Source organism: Balaenoptera acutorostrata, chromosome 10 (genome assembly GCF_949987535.1).
Source record: "Balaenoptera acutorostrata chromosome 10, mBalAcu1.1, whole genome shotgun sequence".
NCBI classification, from domain to species: Eukaryota; Metazoa; Chordata; class Mammalia; order Artiodactyla; family Balaenopteridae; genus Balaenoptera; species Balaenoptera acutorostrata.
The window spans coordinates 103,774,587-103,791,899 of NC_080073.1; the positions used below are offsets into that span (position 1 = coordinate 103,774,587).

At 42.1% G+C, this 17,313-nt stretch overlaps 1 protein-coding gene across 7 annotated transcripts in view; it reads right to left on the minus strand.

Annotated features, from left to right (window-relative positions):
• The window catches only part of FARS2 (phenylalanyl-tRNA synthetase 2, mitochondrial), a 397,991-nt gene that overhangs the window by 307,692 nt on the left and 72,986 nt on the right, over positions 1-17,313 (minus strand). For all 7 annotated transcript variants that reach the window (XM_057554781.1, XM_007173908.2, XM_057554782.1 and 4 more), the window contains one exon: positions 109-752. In XM_057554781.1, coding sequence (XP_057410764.1) covers positions 109-752 — 644 coding nt within the window. The remainder of the gene's footprint in view (positions 1-108; positions 753-17,313) is intronic.

A 17,313-nucleotide genomic window follows, 5' to 3' on the forward strand; every position in this document is an offset into this window, starting at 1 on the left:
CGCCACCCAGGACGGATAACGCGCGGGTGCCGAGCACGGTCAAGGACCCCGGGGGCTTGGCTGAGATAAACCGCAGGGGCCTCCACGCCCGAGAGGGGCCGCACTCACCTGGTGCCGGGAGAAGAGCCGCACGCCCTCCAGCTGGTGGAACACAGGGTGGTGCTGGGCGTCGATCTGGTCGCGCCGGTACACGTCGCCCACCACCAAGAAGGCGTCCAGCCCCGCGCGCAGCAGGTCCCACTGGTGCGCGGACGTGTGCGCGCGCAGCATGTGGGTCGCGTTCAGGTAATAGCTGTCGCCCTTCTTCCGGCTGGGGTGGTCGGCCGGGACGAGCAGGCTGTCGAAGTTCTGCCAGGTGGTGACCACCGGGGAGAGGTCGTCGTAGACAGAGAAGAGGGGCGTCCCCGAGCGGCCCACGTACCGCGCGTAGAAGTGCTGCTTCACCCTCTCCTTGATCAGCCACAGCGGGTGATGCGGCCGGTTGTGCAGGTTCCTGCCGACCCTGGACAGGACCTTGCGGGACAGGTTGCTGTAGCCATCCCGGGCGTAGGACTTGCCCAGCAGCTCCACCGCGCCGCCCGGGGCCCCGGGAGCTCCCCGGCCGGTGGGCTCCAGGGCAGTGGGCCTCGCGCCCAAGGCCTGATGCTCAGGGCCTCGGCAGACCCCGCTGGCCTTCCTTGCCAGGTGGACGTGCACCTGGGCAGCTCTCCTGAGAGCCCAGCCAACCATCGCAGCAACTTCTTTCACGGGTTCTGGAAAGAGCACACACATAAGCACCAGTCACGTTTCACTCTGCGGAAAGTAAGGGGGAGGGGGGCGGGGACGCCCTGTCTCCCACCAGCTCCCCACCACCCTACTGATGCCTGCCTCCCCTCCCCCACTCAGACAGAACAGCCAATTAAGGAAATCTGCCCAGAGAGGCTTATGTTCTCTGCTCTACATCAAGAGAATCATGAACGTCATGTTTAGATCCCTAATCTCTAGTTGTCCTCCCCTTGACATTTAGATCCACGAGTGTAAAGAAAATTTCCTTTATCAGGTCACATCATGTCCTGGACCCCTCACGTTGAATAAAACTATCAATGTGATGACTTTCTTTCTTTTTTAATATATTTTATTTTATTTATTTTTTATTTTTTGTTTTTGGCGGCGTTGGGTCTTCGTTGCTGAGCACAGGCTTTCTCTAGTTGCCGCGAGCAGGGGCTACTCTTTGTTGCGGTGCACGGGCCTCTCATTGCGGTGGCTTCTCTTGTTGCGGGGCACGGGCTCTAGGCACGCAGGCTTCAGTAGTTGTCGTACGCGGGTTCAGTAGTTGTGGCTCGCGGGCTCTAGAGCGCAGGCTCCATAGTTGTGGCGCATGGGCTTAGGTGCTCCGTGGCATGTGGGATCTTCCCGGACCAGGGCTGGAACCCGTGTCCCCTGCATTGGCAGGTGGATTCTTCACCACTGCACCACCAAGGAAGTCCCATGACTTTCTTTTATTTTGACTACTTTTGGGGGTCTCATTCCTTAAAGGAAGCCCATGATTATGTCCACGTCTCTGAAGGATGGAAGGAGAATGTTTGAAATGCCATCCTGCCCATTTCATCCTCATAACCACCAAGTTCTGCTCACTCCTGACAAAATGTGACTTCTGGATTAGTTCACCATATTATAAGATGACATGAACAACACTTTTCTTTTGGATGTTTCCAATAAAATACACCAATTTAGGTAATGGTTATTTTTATGTGATTTTTAAAAAATAAAAGTGAAAAAACTTAAGGAAATATTACACAGAGTGATACACTGTACCAGTGGACAGCTGAAGTTATTTTTATAGATGCAAATCTTTTCTGTCCTCACATCTGGTCATGTCATTTAAACTTAATACCATTGCAGGATCCCATCAATTACATGTCACTTTTGTAAAAGAGCAACTTTCTACTGCGCACCCACAGGAAACCAGGAGCAGGACTAAACTCACTTGGGAAGAGACACAGAGCATCCAGAACGCAGCGTATTGACCAGATTTTTTTTTTAATGTCCAGAATTTAATAAGAAGAGGACCAGATTTCACAGCTGGAACTCACTCATAGGCTGTTCACATCAAAAATGAGGTGACAAAGATCCAGGTATAGCGGCCCAAACTCTAAGGTACAGGAGGTGTTAAGACAACACTGAAGGATTCTGAATACTTCCCCGCTGGCCCACGAGAAAGTTTAAATTGACTCGGGGATCTCAGGCATGAAGATCTTTAGAGGTCAAATCCCTAGGTTCATAAAAAATTTATCATGAACTTAAATCTGCCAAATACATCTTCTAAAACCTGGCATTTTTACCCACTGGGCTACTATAACGCATGCAACTAGGTAGTGATTTGACTTCCAGGACTCTGCGATCACACCAAGAAAATACATAACTTCATGCTAATAAACTGCATTAGGAGGGAATGACATTGCTCCAAGAGACCAACCAAAGCACACCTGGTATGCACCCAGACAGCACAGCCCACTCAGCTTATGGAACCGAGACCTCCCAGATCCGAGTTAAATCATGCGTGACACCTGGGGACAGCCCCTTTGTCTGAGACGGCCGTCACGTTAGAAGCTTTCAGAGATACCCAGAAACTCTCTGGGTTTATTCATTTATGGCACTATTTTGTCAGAGCTGTTGCGAAAAGTGTTTTTGGCTGCACTTCAACGGAAATGTGTCTTCCCCTCCACAGTGCTCAGTGGCCTGTCACTGCAGTGGATATACATTATAAATATGCCCGTGCCGCCTCTTGCGTCTCAGCACTAAGTCACGCTGGTAGGTTGTCAGTGACCCAGCTCAGCGCCCTTGGCAGGACACGACCCAGCTCAGTGCCTTTGGCAAGACACGACAAGCATCTCTCTCTTCCAAAGCCATGTGCTGTCACCAAGCTCAGGATTCTTCCAGGGAAGGTGCTCCTGAGGCCGTACTCATGGGCTGCCGACCCCCCTTTCTTCTGTTTCTGCTCCACACATGCCCACACCCACTTGCACCCCCAGGCTCTGCTCCCACCGAGGTGCCCCATCCACATGTCCCTTCTTGGTTCTCCTGACCCCACCCCTAGCTTGCTAAGGAAAGTTCACTTTTCTTGTCCTTGCTTTCAGACTTCTTAATCTATCTGCTCAGCCCTCATCTGTCATTTGTCCCCACCCAAAACAATTTGTTGTTTCTATGCTAGATTTCCCACTGCCATCTGAAAAGTAAATGGCTTTCTTCTTTCCTCTGTCAAGTTTCTCTGTGAGAAAGTCCATCTGGAAAATACAGGAGACCCAGAAAGATAATGCCGACCATGGTCCTGCCTCTATGGAAAGTGGTTTTCCATTTCATCCTTCCAACAACTCTGTGAGGCAAGTATTACTCTTATTATTTTATAAAGAATCTAGGCCTCAAATAGATCTTGCAACTTGCAAAAACTCATACATCTACCTGTGGACAAAGTTCAGAACTCTGAGCAACTCAATTATTTCTCAGTCAAAACAGACCCAACACTGTTACATTCAAATTACTTCTCTGTAATTACCTATCTTAACTTCTACCTTATCTGAGCAACTTAGATTATACCTCAATGCATTTTAAATACATGCATGAATAAATCAAAGAAAACACATTCGCTTAGATGGTGAAAATGAAATACCATTCAACTCAGGACCTGCGGGCCAAACCTGCCCATGCCCTGTTTTTGAAAATAACGTTTGGAAGAACCCAGTGATGCCTATTTGTTTACATATTGTCTGTGGAGGCTTTTCCACTACAAAGGCAGAGCTGAATAGTTGATTGTACCACCCACAAGGCCTAAAATACTTATTATCTTGTCCTTTACAGGAAAAGTTTGCTGAGCCCTGTTTTAGCTTAACTCACTGAAAAGTTCTTCCACATTACTAAGAATATCTTCTGGTCACAAATATATGTAGATTATAGAGCCACTGAAAGTAACAAACGTACAAATGTGAACATTAAATGTGTTAACTTTGGCACAGAAGCGACAGTGAGACGGACCGTGAAAAGAGTCAGTACAACATCACGGGCAAAGGCCACACTGAGCAGAGACACCCATGGGCTGTGACCCTAGGCCGGCCACTTGGATGCTCTGTGTATTATCCTTGGACACAGCATTTGACTTTTTTCGGCCCTCAAGTTTCTCATGTATCGATACAGAAAATAACACCTACCTCATAGTAAAAGGATTTCACCACATCCTGTTCATAATGTACTTAACTCATTGTCCAGTAGGTAAGACACAAGATAAGTTGAATTAAAGGTTAAAAATGGCCCACAGACTTCTAGAGACCAGGTAACAGAGAAAGCAATACCACTGAGACAGAGAACATGGGATGAATTTTATTTGTTTGTCCAAATTACTTCCACATGTGTGTCTTTGGTTCGAGAGGGAAACAACTTTGGACGTGTTGAAGTTAAGTATGGGTGACAGAGCCATCTTACAATTTCTAGGACTCAGTCTGAGGTTTGGAAATAAGGTAAGAGGTCAGTGCTAGCAATGGAGACCTTGGGATTTGTTTGTATAGAGGTAAGAGTTAATGTCGTAAGGATGTACAAGAACCCATGGGAAAGTGAGAGTAAAAGCAGAAATGGGCAAAAGACAGAGCTCTTGGCAATTATCCTCTTTAAGGGAAGGGGATATAAAGAGTAAGAGGGGTTTATCCCAGGAATGCAAGGATTCTTCAATATACGCAAATCAATCAATGTGATACACCATATTAACAAATTGAAGGAGAAAAACCATATGATCATCTCAATAGATGCAGAGAAAGCTTTTGACAAAATTCAACACCCATTTATGATAAAAGCCCTGCAGAAAGTAGGCATAGAGGGAACTTTCCTCAACATAATAAAGGCCATATATGACAAACCCACAGCCAACATTGTCCTCAATGGTGAAAAACTGAAACCATTTCCACTAAGATCAGGAACAAGACAAGGTTGCCCACTCTCACCACTATTATTCAACATAGTTCTGGAAGTCCTAGCCACAGCAATCAGAGAAGACAAAGAAATAAAAGGAATCCAAATCGGAAAAGAAGAAGTAAAGCTGTCACTATTTGCAGATGACATGATACTATACATAGAGAATCCTAAAGATGCTACCAGAAAACTCCTAGAGCTAATCAATGAATTTGGTAAAGTAGCAGGATACAAAATTAATGCACAGAAATCTCTTGCATTTCTATACACTAATGACGAAAAATCTGAAAGTGAAATTAAGAAAACACTCCCATTTACCATTGCAACAAAAAGAATAAAATATCTAGGAATAAACCTACCTAAGGAGACAAAAGACCTGTATGCAGAAAATTATAAGACACTGATGAAAGAAATTAAAGATGATACAAATAGATGGAGAGATATACCATGTTCCTGGATTGGAAGAATCAACATTGTGAAAATGTCTCTACTACCCAAAGCAATCTACAGATTCAATGCAATCCCTATCAAACTACCACTGGCATTTTTCACAGAACTAGAACAAAACATTTCACAATTTGTATGGAAACACAAAAGACCCCGAATAGCCAAAGCAATCTTGAGAACGAAAAATGGAGCTGGGGGAATCAGGCTCCCTGACTTCAGACTATATTACAAAGCTTCAGTAATCAAGACAGTTTGGTATTGGCACAAAAACAGAAATATAGATCAATGGAACAGGATAGAAAGCCCAGAGATAAACCCACACACATATGGTCAACTTATCTTTGATAAAGGAGGCAAGCATATACAGTGGAGAAAAGACAGCCTCTTCAATAAGTGGTGCTGGGAAAATTGGACAGGAACATGTAAAAGTATGAAATTAGAACACTCCCTGACACCATGCACAAAAATAAACTCAAAATGGATTAAAGACCTAAGTGTAAGGGCAGACACTATCAAACTCTTAGAGGAAAACATAGGCAGAACACTCTATGACATACATCACAGCAAGATTCTTTCTGACCCAGCTCCCAGAGAAATGGAAATAAGAACACAAATAAACAAATGGGACCTAATGAAACTGAAAAGCTTTTGCACAGCAAAGGAAACCATAAACAAGACCAAAAGACAACCCTCAGAATGGGAGAAAATATTTGCAAATGAAGCAACTGACAAAGGATTAATCTCCAAGATTTACAAGCAGCTCATGCAGCTCAATAACAAAAAAACAAACAACCCAATCCAAAAATGGGCAGAAGATCTAAATAGACATTTCTCCAAAGAAGATATACAGATGGCCTACAGACACATGAAAGAATGCTCAACATCATTAATCATTAGAGAAATGCAAATCAAAACTACAATGAGATATCATCTCACACCGGTCAGAATGGCCATCATCAAAAAATCTAGAAACAATAAATGCTGGAGAGGGTGTGGAGGAAAGGGAACACTCTTGCACTGTTGGTGGGAATGTAAATTGATACAGCCACTATGGAGAACAGTATGGAGGTTCCTTAAAAAACTACAAATAGAACTACCATACGACCCAGCAATCCCACTACTGGGCATATACCCTGAGAAAACCATAGGTCAAAAAGAGTCATGTACCAAAATGTTCATTGCAGCTCTATTTACAATAGCCAGGACATGGAAGCAACCTAAATGTCCATCGACAGATGAATGGATAAAGAAGATGTGGCACATATATACAATGGAATATTACTCAGCCATCAAAAGAAATGAAATGGAGGTATTTGTAATGAGGTGGATGGAGTTAGAGTCTGTCATACAGAGTGAAGTAAGTCAGAAAGAGAAAAACAAATACAGTATGCTAACACATATATATGGAATCTAAGGGAAAAAAAAAAAAAGGCCATGAAGAACCTAGTGGCAAGACGGGAATAAAGACACAGACCTACTAGAGAATGGACTTGAGGATATGGGGAGGGGGTGGGGTGAGATGTGACAGGGTAAGAGAGTGTCATGGACATATATACACTACCAAATGTAAAATAGATAACTAGTGGGAAGCAGCCGCATAGCACAGGGAGATCAGCTCGGTGCTTTGTGACCACCTAGAGGGGTGGGATGGGGAGGGTGGGAGGGAGGGAGATGCAAGAGGGAAGAGAAATGGGAACATATTGTATATGTATAACAGATTCACTTTGTTATAAAGCAGATGCTAACACACTATTGTAAGGCAATTATACTTCAATAAAGATGTTTGAAAAAAAAAAAAAAAAAAAAAAAAGAGTAAGAGAACCAAAGGGTTCTCACAGAAGCCTAGGACAGGAAGTTTCTAGAAGGAAACCAAGGTCATTTCTGAACCAAGTGCCACTGTATATACAATTCTTAATGTGCTGTATTATTACCGACTGTCTGTCTTCCTGCTAGACTATGTGGTTCTTGAGAGTAGAAGACACACAACCCCTCTCTTTCCCAAATGTCCGTGCACTCAGAGGCTAGCACTACACCTGACACCAGGCGGAAGAGGAAGGGAGAAGGGAAAGAGGGAAAACAGAAAAGGATGGAAAGGAAATTGGTCAACAGGATCAAATGTAGCAAAGATGTTAGGCAGGGGGCAAAGTAAAGAACTATTTGACAAGATGACCATCAACAGGGCAATTTCAATGGCTGGGTGAAGACAGAAGTCAGATCATAATGGGTTTGCATGAATGGAACATATAAAAATGAAGGAGGTTACCAATGAGAAAATGGATTAAAAATATTTTAAAACTTCTGAGACCGAAAGACGGGAAGTTGAGGGAACTTTCAATAGATGACCCTGATCTCCCAAGGAAAGGTTTAGACTTACAAAGAAAAATATTCTGTACAATCTCAACATTCACCAAGTAAATGTGATTTTGTCTGTTAGAATGAATGAATTTGGCAGCGGTTTAAACAGTCCTTCCTTCAATCTCCCTCAGTCTTGTGCGTAAAGGAGAAACTAAGTAGTGGTAATTTCTCTAAAGCACAATTAGCTTACCGGAAAGGGCCATGGTACCCAAATGTGACCCACATGTGGTCACAGCCATGCAAAAGAGATCAGGTGCGTCCCATTAACCTGCAGAGGCAGGGCTGAAACAGCATCTACCCAGAAAAATGAAGCTGGGCCCAGTCAACACACAGCTTATATACTGTACTGGACTAAATAATGGCAGGGAAACAGCCAATTTCCATTAACTTTTGCTCATAAAGAGCGGGCAAAGAGTATGTTTTTGTTCCTGCTGAGTAGACAAATGCAAAGAAAATGTCTATAAAAAGGCCGTTCCCTATGTCACTGGTGGAAGCGTCACTGGTACAGCCTTTCTGGGCAGCCATTTAGCACTAGCAAGAGACTCAAACCTGTTCATACCCTTTGGCACGGTAACTACCCTTCGAGGAATTATCACAAGAAATAATGTAAATGAAGACAGAAGTGAAACACAAAGAAGTTTCATTGCAGTGTGATTTATAATACAGAAAAATTACGAACAACATAAACTTTCCCCAGAGAGGGGGAAATTAAGTAAATTATAGTAGAACCATACAGTAAAACATTGTGCAGTCATAAAGTATAATGGTTGCAAAGAGTTTTAATGACATAACTACATACTTACAAAGTGATAAAGAGAATATAAAAATGTATGATATGATCTTAACTATGTAAATATATATATATCTACCTATAAATACACACATACTGTATTTAGAAACCGTGGAAGAACTATGCAAGATTCAATAGCTATAATCCCTGGTCCTTATTTTCTATTTTCTATTTTTATAGTTCTAAATTTTCTAAATAGACATCTATTACATTTTTTATTAAACTTGTTATTTTGAAATAGTTGAATTATTATAAGAAAAAGTTATTTAAAAATATGGCGAGTTGGCTTCCCTGGTGGCGCAGTGGTTGAGAATCTGCCTGCTAATGCAGGGGACACGGGTTCGCGCCCTGGTCTGGGAAGATCCCACATGCCGCGGAGCGACTAGGCCCGTGAGCCACAACTACTGAGCCTGCGCGTCTGGAGCCTGTGCTCCGCAACAAGAGAGGCCGTGATAGTGAGAGGCCCGCGCATCGCGATGAAAAGTGGCCCCCGCTTGCCACAACTAGAGAAAGCCCTCGCACAGAAACGAAGACCCAACACAGCCAAAAATTAATTAATTAATTAATTAATTAAAAAAAAAATATGGCGAGTTGAGTTCTAGCCATTTTAATAGGTTGTATTAAACCCATTTATAATTGTATCAAGAATAACACCAATATATGGACATATATACACTACCAAATGTAAAATAGATAGCTAGTGGGAAGCAGCTGCATAGCACAGGGAGATCAGCTCGGTGCTTTGTGACCATCTAGAGGGGTGGGATAGGGAGGGTGGGAGGGAGACACAAGAGGGAGGAGATTTGGGGATATATGTGTATGTATAGCTGGTTCACTTTATTATACAGCAGAAACTAACACACCATTGTAAAGCAATTATACTCCAATAAAGGTGTTAAAAAAAATAACAAAAAAACAAAAACAAACAAAGAAAAGAATAATGCCAATATAAACGTAATGCTGCTGTATCTTAATTAATTGCATTCAGTGACTGGGTAAGAGATTACTTTTAACAACACAGGTGTCCACTTCGGAAAGAAATGCACAACGTGAGAGCTGTGAGTTTCAGTTTTATCTGAGGACTTACTGAGGACTGTGGCCCAGGAGACATTCTCTCAAGTGACTGAGAAACTGCTTCTAAGAGATAGAGGGAGAAGCCAATATATACACGATTTTGGTGAAGGGGTACGTGCAATCAAGCATACATCTCGCTAGAAGGTTACCGCTAGTCACAAAGAATATTATTTCAGTTAATGAACTGTAAGTGCTTTTCTAAGTATGGGAAGATGCAAGAATACAGTTCATAAAACATTTCTCCTGAAATATTCCTAACTATCTAAGGGCCGATAGGCCCAAAATATTGCCTGTTTTCCTGGCACACAGAGTGCTTCATTCTGATCTTCACCCTGCATTCCTTCCAGGGTGTACTGTATTGTAATTTTTTTTTGGCTGCATGGCATGTGGAATTTTCCCTGGCCAGCGATCGAACCCGTGCCCCCTGCACTGGGAGTGCAGAGTCTTAACCACTGGACAGGTCAGCAACTGCAGTGGCTAATGACATGATACTTGTAGAACAGGACGGTGGGCAACATTCTTTGTTTTCCACAGATGAAATGCTTGGCATATAAAAAACTTCTTTGCCTTTCCAAATTCCTTTCCCTAGCTATAAATCAACTGTCAGAAGCACAATGCCAATCACTCAATGCTTTTTTCCCCAAGACATTCAGATTTTCTAGGAAATTGATAATACTGGCTCTTATGCCAAACAGATGTTTCTCAATGATACCCGTTAATGAAATCTTTAATACACGTTAAAGCTAAAATGTTATGCTGTCTTTTAGTAAGAAAAAATCTTTCTTATTTCTAAGGAAAATAGTCACTAAAGCTTAGTTCAGTCTAAGCTAACACCTATGCTACACGCGCAGCTCACTGTATGGGGCTGCAAGAGGATCTCAGAAAAGTACAACAGCGTGGCTATCGCCATGGTGATCGTCAGCCTCAACCTGGGCATCTGATGATGGGCCTGGAACATCATCCTCAAATGATGGGCCCCCCGGCACACGGCCTTTAGGAAGGCTTGTTTGTCTCCTGACACTTTAATATGGGTTTCTACCCTCATTAACATAAACTCAGGGGTAGTAGAAAAGGGCTTGTTCTACGAATAACAATAGACACCCATTTTTCAGGAACTGAGAACAAAACTGAACATTACAACAAAAGAATGCCCCTATGTGTTACAGATTACAGTCAGAAGGGTTTTAGGAGCTATGTGCTAGGAACAATGGAAGAAGACCACATATATATTTCTTATTGTAAATCCCACTATCACACCTACATTCATGATGCCACCCTCATCCTCATCACTACTCTCCTCACGCTTGTCTGAATTTAATACCATTCCAGCAATTCCCCCTTCATTCAAGGAATGCACAAGAGGTGCAACATTACCAAATTCAGCTTTTATTCAACTTATTTACTACGCTGGCTGATCAACTTCCAGCAGTAGAAGAGAAATGTGGATAATCTCTTCGTTAGTGACATGAAATCCTTCAATGTCTTCTCTGTGGGTTCACAGTCAAACCTCATTGTGGTCCAAAGTCAGTGCCAAGCATTTCTTAGTGTTGATTTATCAGCTTCATTTCCAGCATTAGCAGCTGCAGAAATAGCATTTTAAGACTGAGTTCTTTCAGGTCTTGGAACTTCAGGAATCCGTTAACTACAGCAAGCAGTTTTATTTTACTGTGTAATGACTGTATACTTGTTCTTCAGGGCCATAAAATTCCTTGGTCACCAGGCTCCGTTACAGATGTCATGCTGTTGAGTAGGCAAATGTCAAAAATACTGCTTTTCACAAGAAGTTGAAAGTAAGGCTGTAAGCAACTTTAGGCAGGAAAGAGCTCTCTACGGGGAAGAGGCCCTTTCATCTTGTCACTAACCTTAAATCAGGCACCCCCATGCTCTACTCATCTCAGGCCCTAGCACACCTTTCAGATCTTTTGACCACACAATACCTTGCCTAACCTGTTGGTTCTTTCCATAAATCAGAGGACTAGAAATGAAGAATAATTAATTAACAGATGACCAGATCTCTCCCCTAGCTTCCGTTTCAGTAATCTCCCAAACAAACTATGTGAACAAAATAGCATCTAAAGAAAAATCACAAGTCAACAAGCCTGTACACAAGCCTGCAGACAGTGGGGGATGGTGATGACGGTGACCCACCATCTCAATGATTAACTGAGATTACTTCCCTTTTTCCCTTTAAAAACTTTCACGGCCGAGCAGAATATTTATTCAGATGTGGCTTTGGGTGAACACAACCACCTTTCCTGCCCCCTCTTGGCTTCCTTCCCAGGACACACACCATGTTTCACTTCTCAGGCACCTATGTGTTAAGGAGTGACCCTAGGATTTTGGGTCCTTCCATAAATAGCATTTTCTTTAATTCTGCTATATCAATATGGGTATGTTAACAGGCTTTTTGCAATTTTAATTACATGACAAAACAGTAATTGGGTTCAATTAAAGTGTTTTCACCTCTCCTATCTCATAGGTGATATTAATCAGAAGGGAAATGTAATTTAATATGGTGGAGAAATAAAATACATCACGTTATGTTAGTAGAAGCCAGCTCTGAATTCAGGAAAATCTATATCAAAATATTTATACATTTTAGAGAAACAGAGAAGATTAGGCTACATAATGTTTATATAACCTAAACCGAAGGAGTTAAAGAAGCCAAGTGCACAGTTGAAACTTGGTCAAATAGGGCAAAGGTCTTACAAGCCCAGGCCCGGTCCTGATGACCCGGCCAGAGTTCTGTCCTCGGGAGAGTGGGACCATAAGGAAAAGGGCCACGTGCAAATGAAGCCAGTCCTCAGAGACAAGGCCACACATTATCTGGCTAGCTCCACCTTGGAGAATAACTAGGGGGTTATTCTGGGAGGGGTCTTGTGCAATACACAATGAATAAGACCACCGAGAGTCCAGTCTGGATGTGCAAAAGAACAGAAGATATTGTTTCTACAAATTCTGGAACTAACTGGGCACCAGGAAAACTTATCTCCTGCTGGCTTGGTTGAAGCCAATATAAATTACCTAGATGTTTAATATAGAAATAGTCACACTTTTCGTGCCAAATGAACCTAGTGGTAAGTATCTGTGGACATATACATCTCTCCCACTAGAAAATAGCCAATAGAGGGTCAAATGGACACTGCGTTTTGAAATCAGTACCTTGCAGTAACATGAAATGCCTAGGAGAATGTTTTAACACACAGTTATACTAAGAGCGTCCCATACTCTTTCCTTGAGTTTTGTGCATTTGGACACAATTATCATTTTTCCCAGCATCTGGTGTGCCTAATTCCTAGCTATGATTGTGGGCACTGATACCAACAACTTTGCTTTTGTACTTTGGGTACTTTAACACTGAAGAGAATAAAGTATACATAAACTCTTTCCTCTAAAGATTTACCACGGAGATGCGTTTTTCTGATTGATTCAGGAGCATGTAAGTAACAAAAGGGAAGCCCCCAAGGCAGAAAGCTGTAGCTCCAGAACGCAGGAGGGTCTACTGCTCAGAAATACCAGCAGCCCTTTACCATTCACAAATGCTCTTACCTCGCGCGAATAAATGAATGCAATTCTTCCCTCCAATGACTATTTATCCACCACCAGTTTCAGCAACGTATTTAAGGCATGGCTTAAAGCCACCAGCACGAAATTGGCACTGGACTTTGCGGCCTGGGGCACATGGCTTCCACGGGTTGGCAAGGCCCAGCTGCTGTATAAATGAGCACACCACTTGTCAAGACCGTGACGCAAGAACCTGGCAGCTCCGCTCGGAGGGCAGGCCCGACAAGGGACAGGGCCAGGGCCAACCGATCAGAGAGCCCGAGAAACCCCCTGCCACCGCAGCCTTCTTTGGTAATAGGCACCTTTCGTGTAGATAATGTCTTTGATTAAAATTAAGTCTAAGGGGGAAAGAAAGGAGTGAGGAAAGCAATTCTATAGACAATCATTATCTGAATATACAAGGCCATGTTCCCATTCAGAAGACATGTCTTTTCATCACTATAATTCAGTGGAGAAATGACTAGCAGTACCATTCTCTGCTCATAAATGCCGTGTTTTCAAGAATGAGAGATTGTTCTGTCGTGCTGGAAACTTCTTAATTATTCAAGAATAGAGGAGTACTCAAGAGAAAAATCTCTTATGATGGACACAGAAACAAATGGAAAAACACAACTTTTTAAAGGTTTTTAAAAACACAAATCAATGTACTCAGTTCCAAGAGAAATCAGTTTTGCTGTCATAAGTCAAAAGGTTAAAATCTGTAATTAAGCAAATGCATGAGGGAATGACTGCAGACAAAAGACCCTACAAAATTAATTTGAAGGCCGGTTAATAAGTATCTAAAGATGTCACCATACTTGGAATTGTAGTCAGACTCCCAACCACTCTTTCACAAATTTTCACTTAAGAAAAATATCATGAGTTAAAATTAAGTTCATGTTACCAATACCCATTAGTATGAATGAATACTTTCCTAAATATGCCAGGGAAAAAATTCGTCTCATGCATATAAAAAATAATACACACAAACACTATAAAACAAATATACCGAACTCATCCTTAACGCTCTTCAGCATCTCATCAAAGTCAAGTGAAACATCAAAACTGCTGACTAATCTCAACTTAGGTCAACCTACTAGTCATCATTTATTTTTGTTTCTAATGAAAGGTATTTACGGTCGTTCCACATATTACACATATGGAGAATGACAGCATAATTAATTATCCACTAAATTCAGCATTTAAAATAATGTGTAATAACCCTAATGTACGTGTACAGAATAGTCTTTAAATAAAAAATACTCAGCTAATGAAAAAGACTAAAGTATTCGCCCAGAAATACTTAGCAAGCCGAATGGCTATGGCAAGTAAAATTAAAACTTGCTTCAAATCAACTCACTGAACTGCATATTAAAAACTATTTTAGGTAATTAGAAATATTACTGTCACACAGAAGACATAGCCTCCAGGTTAAAAATTCTTCTCTCCTAAATATTCTAAATAAAATGATTTTATCTAAGATCCTCCAAATAAAGTCGCTGCATATAAAATCCTGAAGTCTTGGCTACAGTGGAGGAAAGAGTCTTTCTAGCACACAAAGGCTTCACTAGCCCTTAGTTCCATAATTATATTTTTGTTTGTTTCTGTATTTATTTATTTTTATATGTTATTGAAGTATAGTTGGTAGCTCCATAATTATTAAGTAGATGCTAACAGCCTGAAACACTGCCTACAAATGGTGACATAACATCACCTCCTCTCTGAAGCCTTTTCTTTATTCTTCTTCTTTCTTTCATTTAATCCTCTTGACAGCACTATGACAGACATAAACTAATTTGCCCAGGGTTGTGCCTGCCAAGACTGCATCAGGGCCCAAGCCCAGGCCACCTGCCTCTCACCTGGTCCCAGGCTGCTCCTGCCAGGGCCACTGCTTGTCCTCTCCTGATAAACACCAGCCGACTTTGCTTTTTTCAACAGATACAGTCCTGAGAAGCTCCTTGTGGGATTTCTTTTCAAACCGAAACACATCTTCCCATTGACATGATCCGTAATTCCAGAGATGTTTTATCTCTATGAAACCAGGTCTTGCCCTTCACACTCTGCGCAGACAGAACTGACCCATCTCTTCTTTCTTCCCCAAAAGCACATAAAACACTCAGTGCAGCCACCAATCAGGATGCTGCTCCATCCGTTAGATCTTAAGCTCCCGGAGGACGGGGACAACGCTTCTGTCCTTAAAAAGAATGTTTCCCCAAGTCAAACGAGTAACCACCACTAGCAATATCCACGTTGTGTATTTCCATATCACTGTTTCACTACGAGAAGACACTATTCGATAACTCACAGTGAGATTTCACCTGCCTGATCTCTCCCCACAGCAGACCTAATGATAAAAGTCAAAGCATAGCACGGAGGTTCACTCAGCAAGTCATTCACAAGGGTGGAAATCAAACAACACTCCTTAATTCTTAATGCAGAGAAGGCGGTCGTGTGCCTCCTAAATCATACTCTGAACATCGTGGCGAGATGGCAGAAGGTGAAATTTAGGCCTACGTGTCAGGTTCCATCAGCCCTAATCAGCCACAACCCGTCCTGATTATACTGTGCTCTCTGCTAAAATCCCCTGCGAAACACATAGTTCTGCATTTTTCTATAAGTTTTGTAAGTGTTAAGGATTAGCTAGTACATGAAAGCATTGAATTCAAATTGCAAAATATCTGGGTCATGAAAACAGTGAAACTACTACACAGTCAATTCTCACTTGTCGAGGCAGCTCTGCTCTAGAACATCTCTGAGAACACCGAAGCAACGGACACGGAACCACTGCTCCTCGGGGAGAGAGAGTTAAGTGTCCTGCGAGGCCCTGCTCACATTTCTGCCAACTCATCAGTACCTAACCTTGGTTTATGTGTCTTTCTGTTTAAAGACATCTTATGTAATATATACGGTTGATTGATTAACACTGACCTCACAGCCAACTGCACCGTAGCTCACGCCTGAACGAAGTTCATCTCACACACGCATTTTCCCCACAAGGCATGTCACAGCTTTCCTGCTCTCAGGGACACTAGACAGCACTTCAGCACTAGGCCTGGGGGCCATTTAAACAGCAAAATCACCCCCAAAAAGCACAAAAATACACAAAACACAGCACTAAATAGATGGTAAAAAAGATACTTATTTACGTAGGAGGTGAAATGAGAAGGCGGACCACCTCCTTGTCTGACCTCAGCTGGGAACATGTGGGTAGGAGACTCAGATTTGTGATGTTCTGCACATGTCCTCAAATGACCATGAAAGCCCCAGGAGTGCTGATTTTGAGGTTATAAATAAATTTTAGCAACTAGGCAAATCCACAAATACAAAATTGGTAAATAATGAAGACTGCATGTATGTCAAGAAATTACTAACAGTAGATGCCTCCAAGGAAGGAAACTGGGTGGCTGGGAGACAGAGGTAGGAGAGAAACTTTTTTTTACTATACAGAGTCATATAACCTTTTGAATTTTGTAGGGTGTGCGTGACAGAGAGGAATTTATGACCTATGCTAAGAGAAAAGAGCATTGAGTATATTAGTAATCTAAAAAAAAAGTAAAACTAAGCTTTGGGTTCCAATAGTAAAACGACAACCAAATAAAATTAAGAATAAGAAAAATGAAAGTAGAAACAAATGAATTCAAAAATGGAAACATTACAAATATTTGGAGTTTCTCTGCATTGAAGAAACTGAGAGCAGACTCTCATAGGAGGAACCGGCACAGAGGATTATGTATTTGAAAGCGAAAAAATCCCATGACCTTAGGTTCCCTTAGGAGGGGGCTAAGGGGAGGATGATACAAAATGAAGATATTTTGGAAATAATTATGTAGTAAGCAATGAGCTTTACACGTACGCTAATTATAGGAAATTTACACTTATGATTTTAAACAACACTGAAGATGATTTTATGTAGGACAGTGGCTCTCAAAGTGTGGTCCCAGGACCAGCTGCACCAACATCACTAGAGAAGCTGTTAGAAGTAAGACTCTGGCCCCACCCCTGACCTGAGAAATAGGGACTTGGGGCAGGGCCGGCAGGCTTCAGGGGGATTCTGATGACAGGAAAGGCTGGAGAACCACTGGTACAGAAATACCGTGAAATGTTACTATAGTATTTCACAGAGGCGATAAACAAAATTTAAACTTTTCTCAATGACAATGGTCATCCTTTGG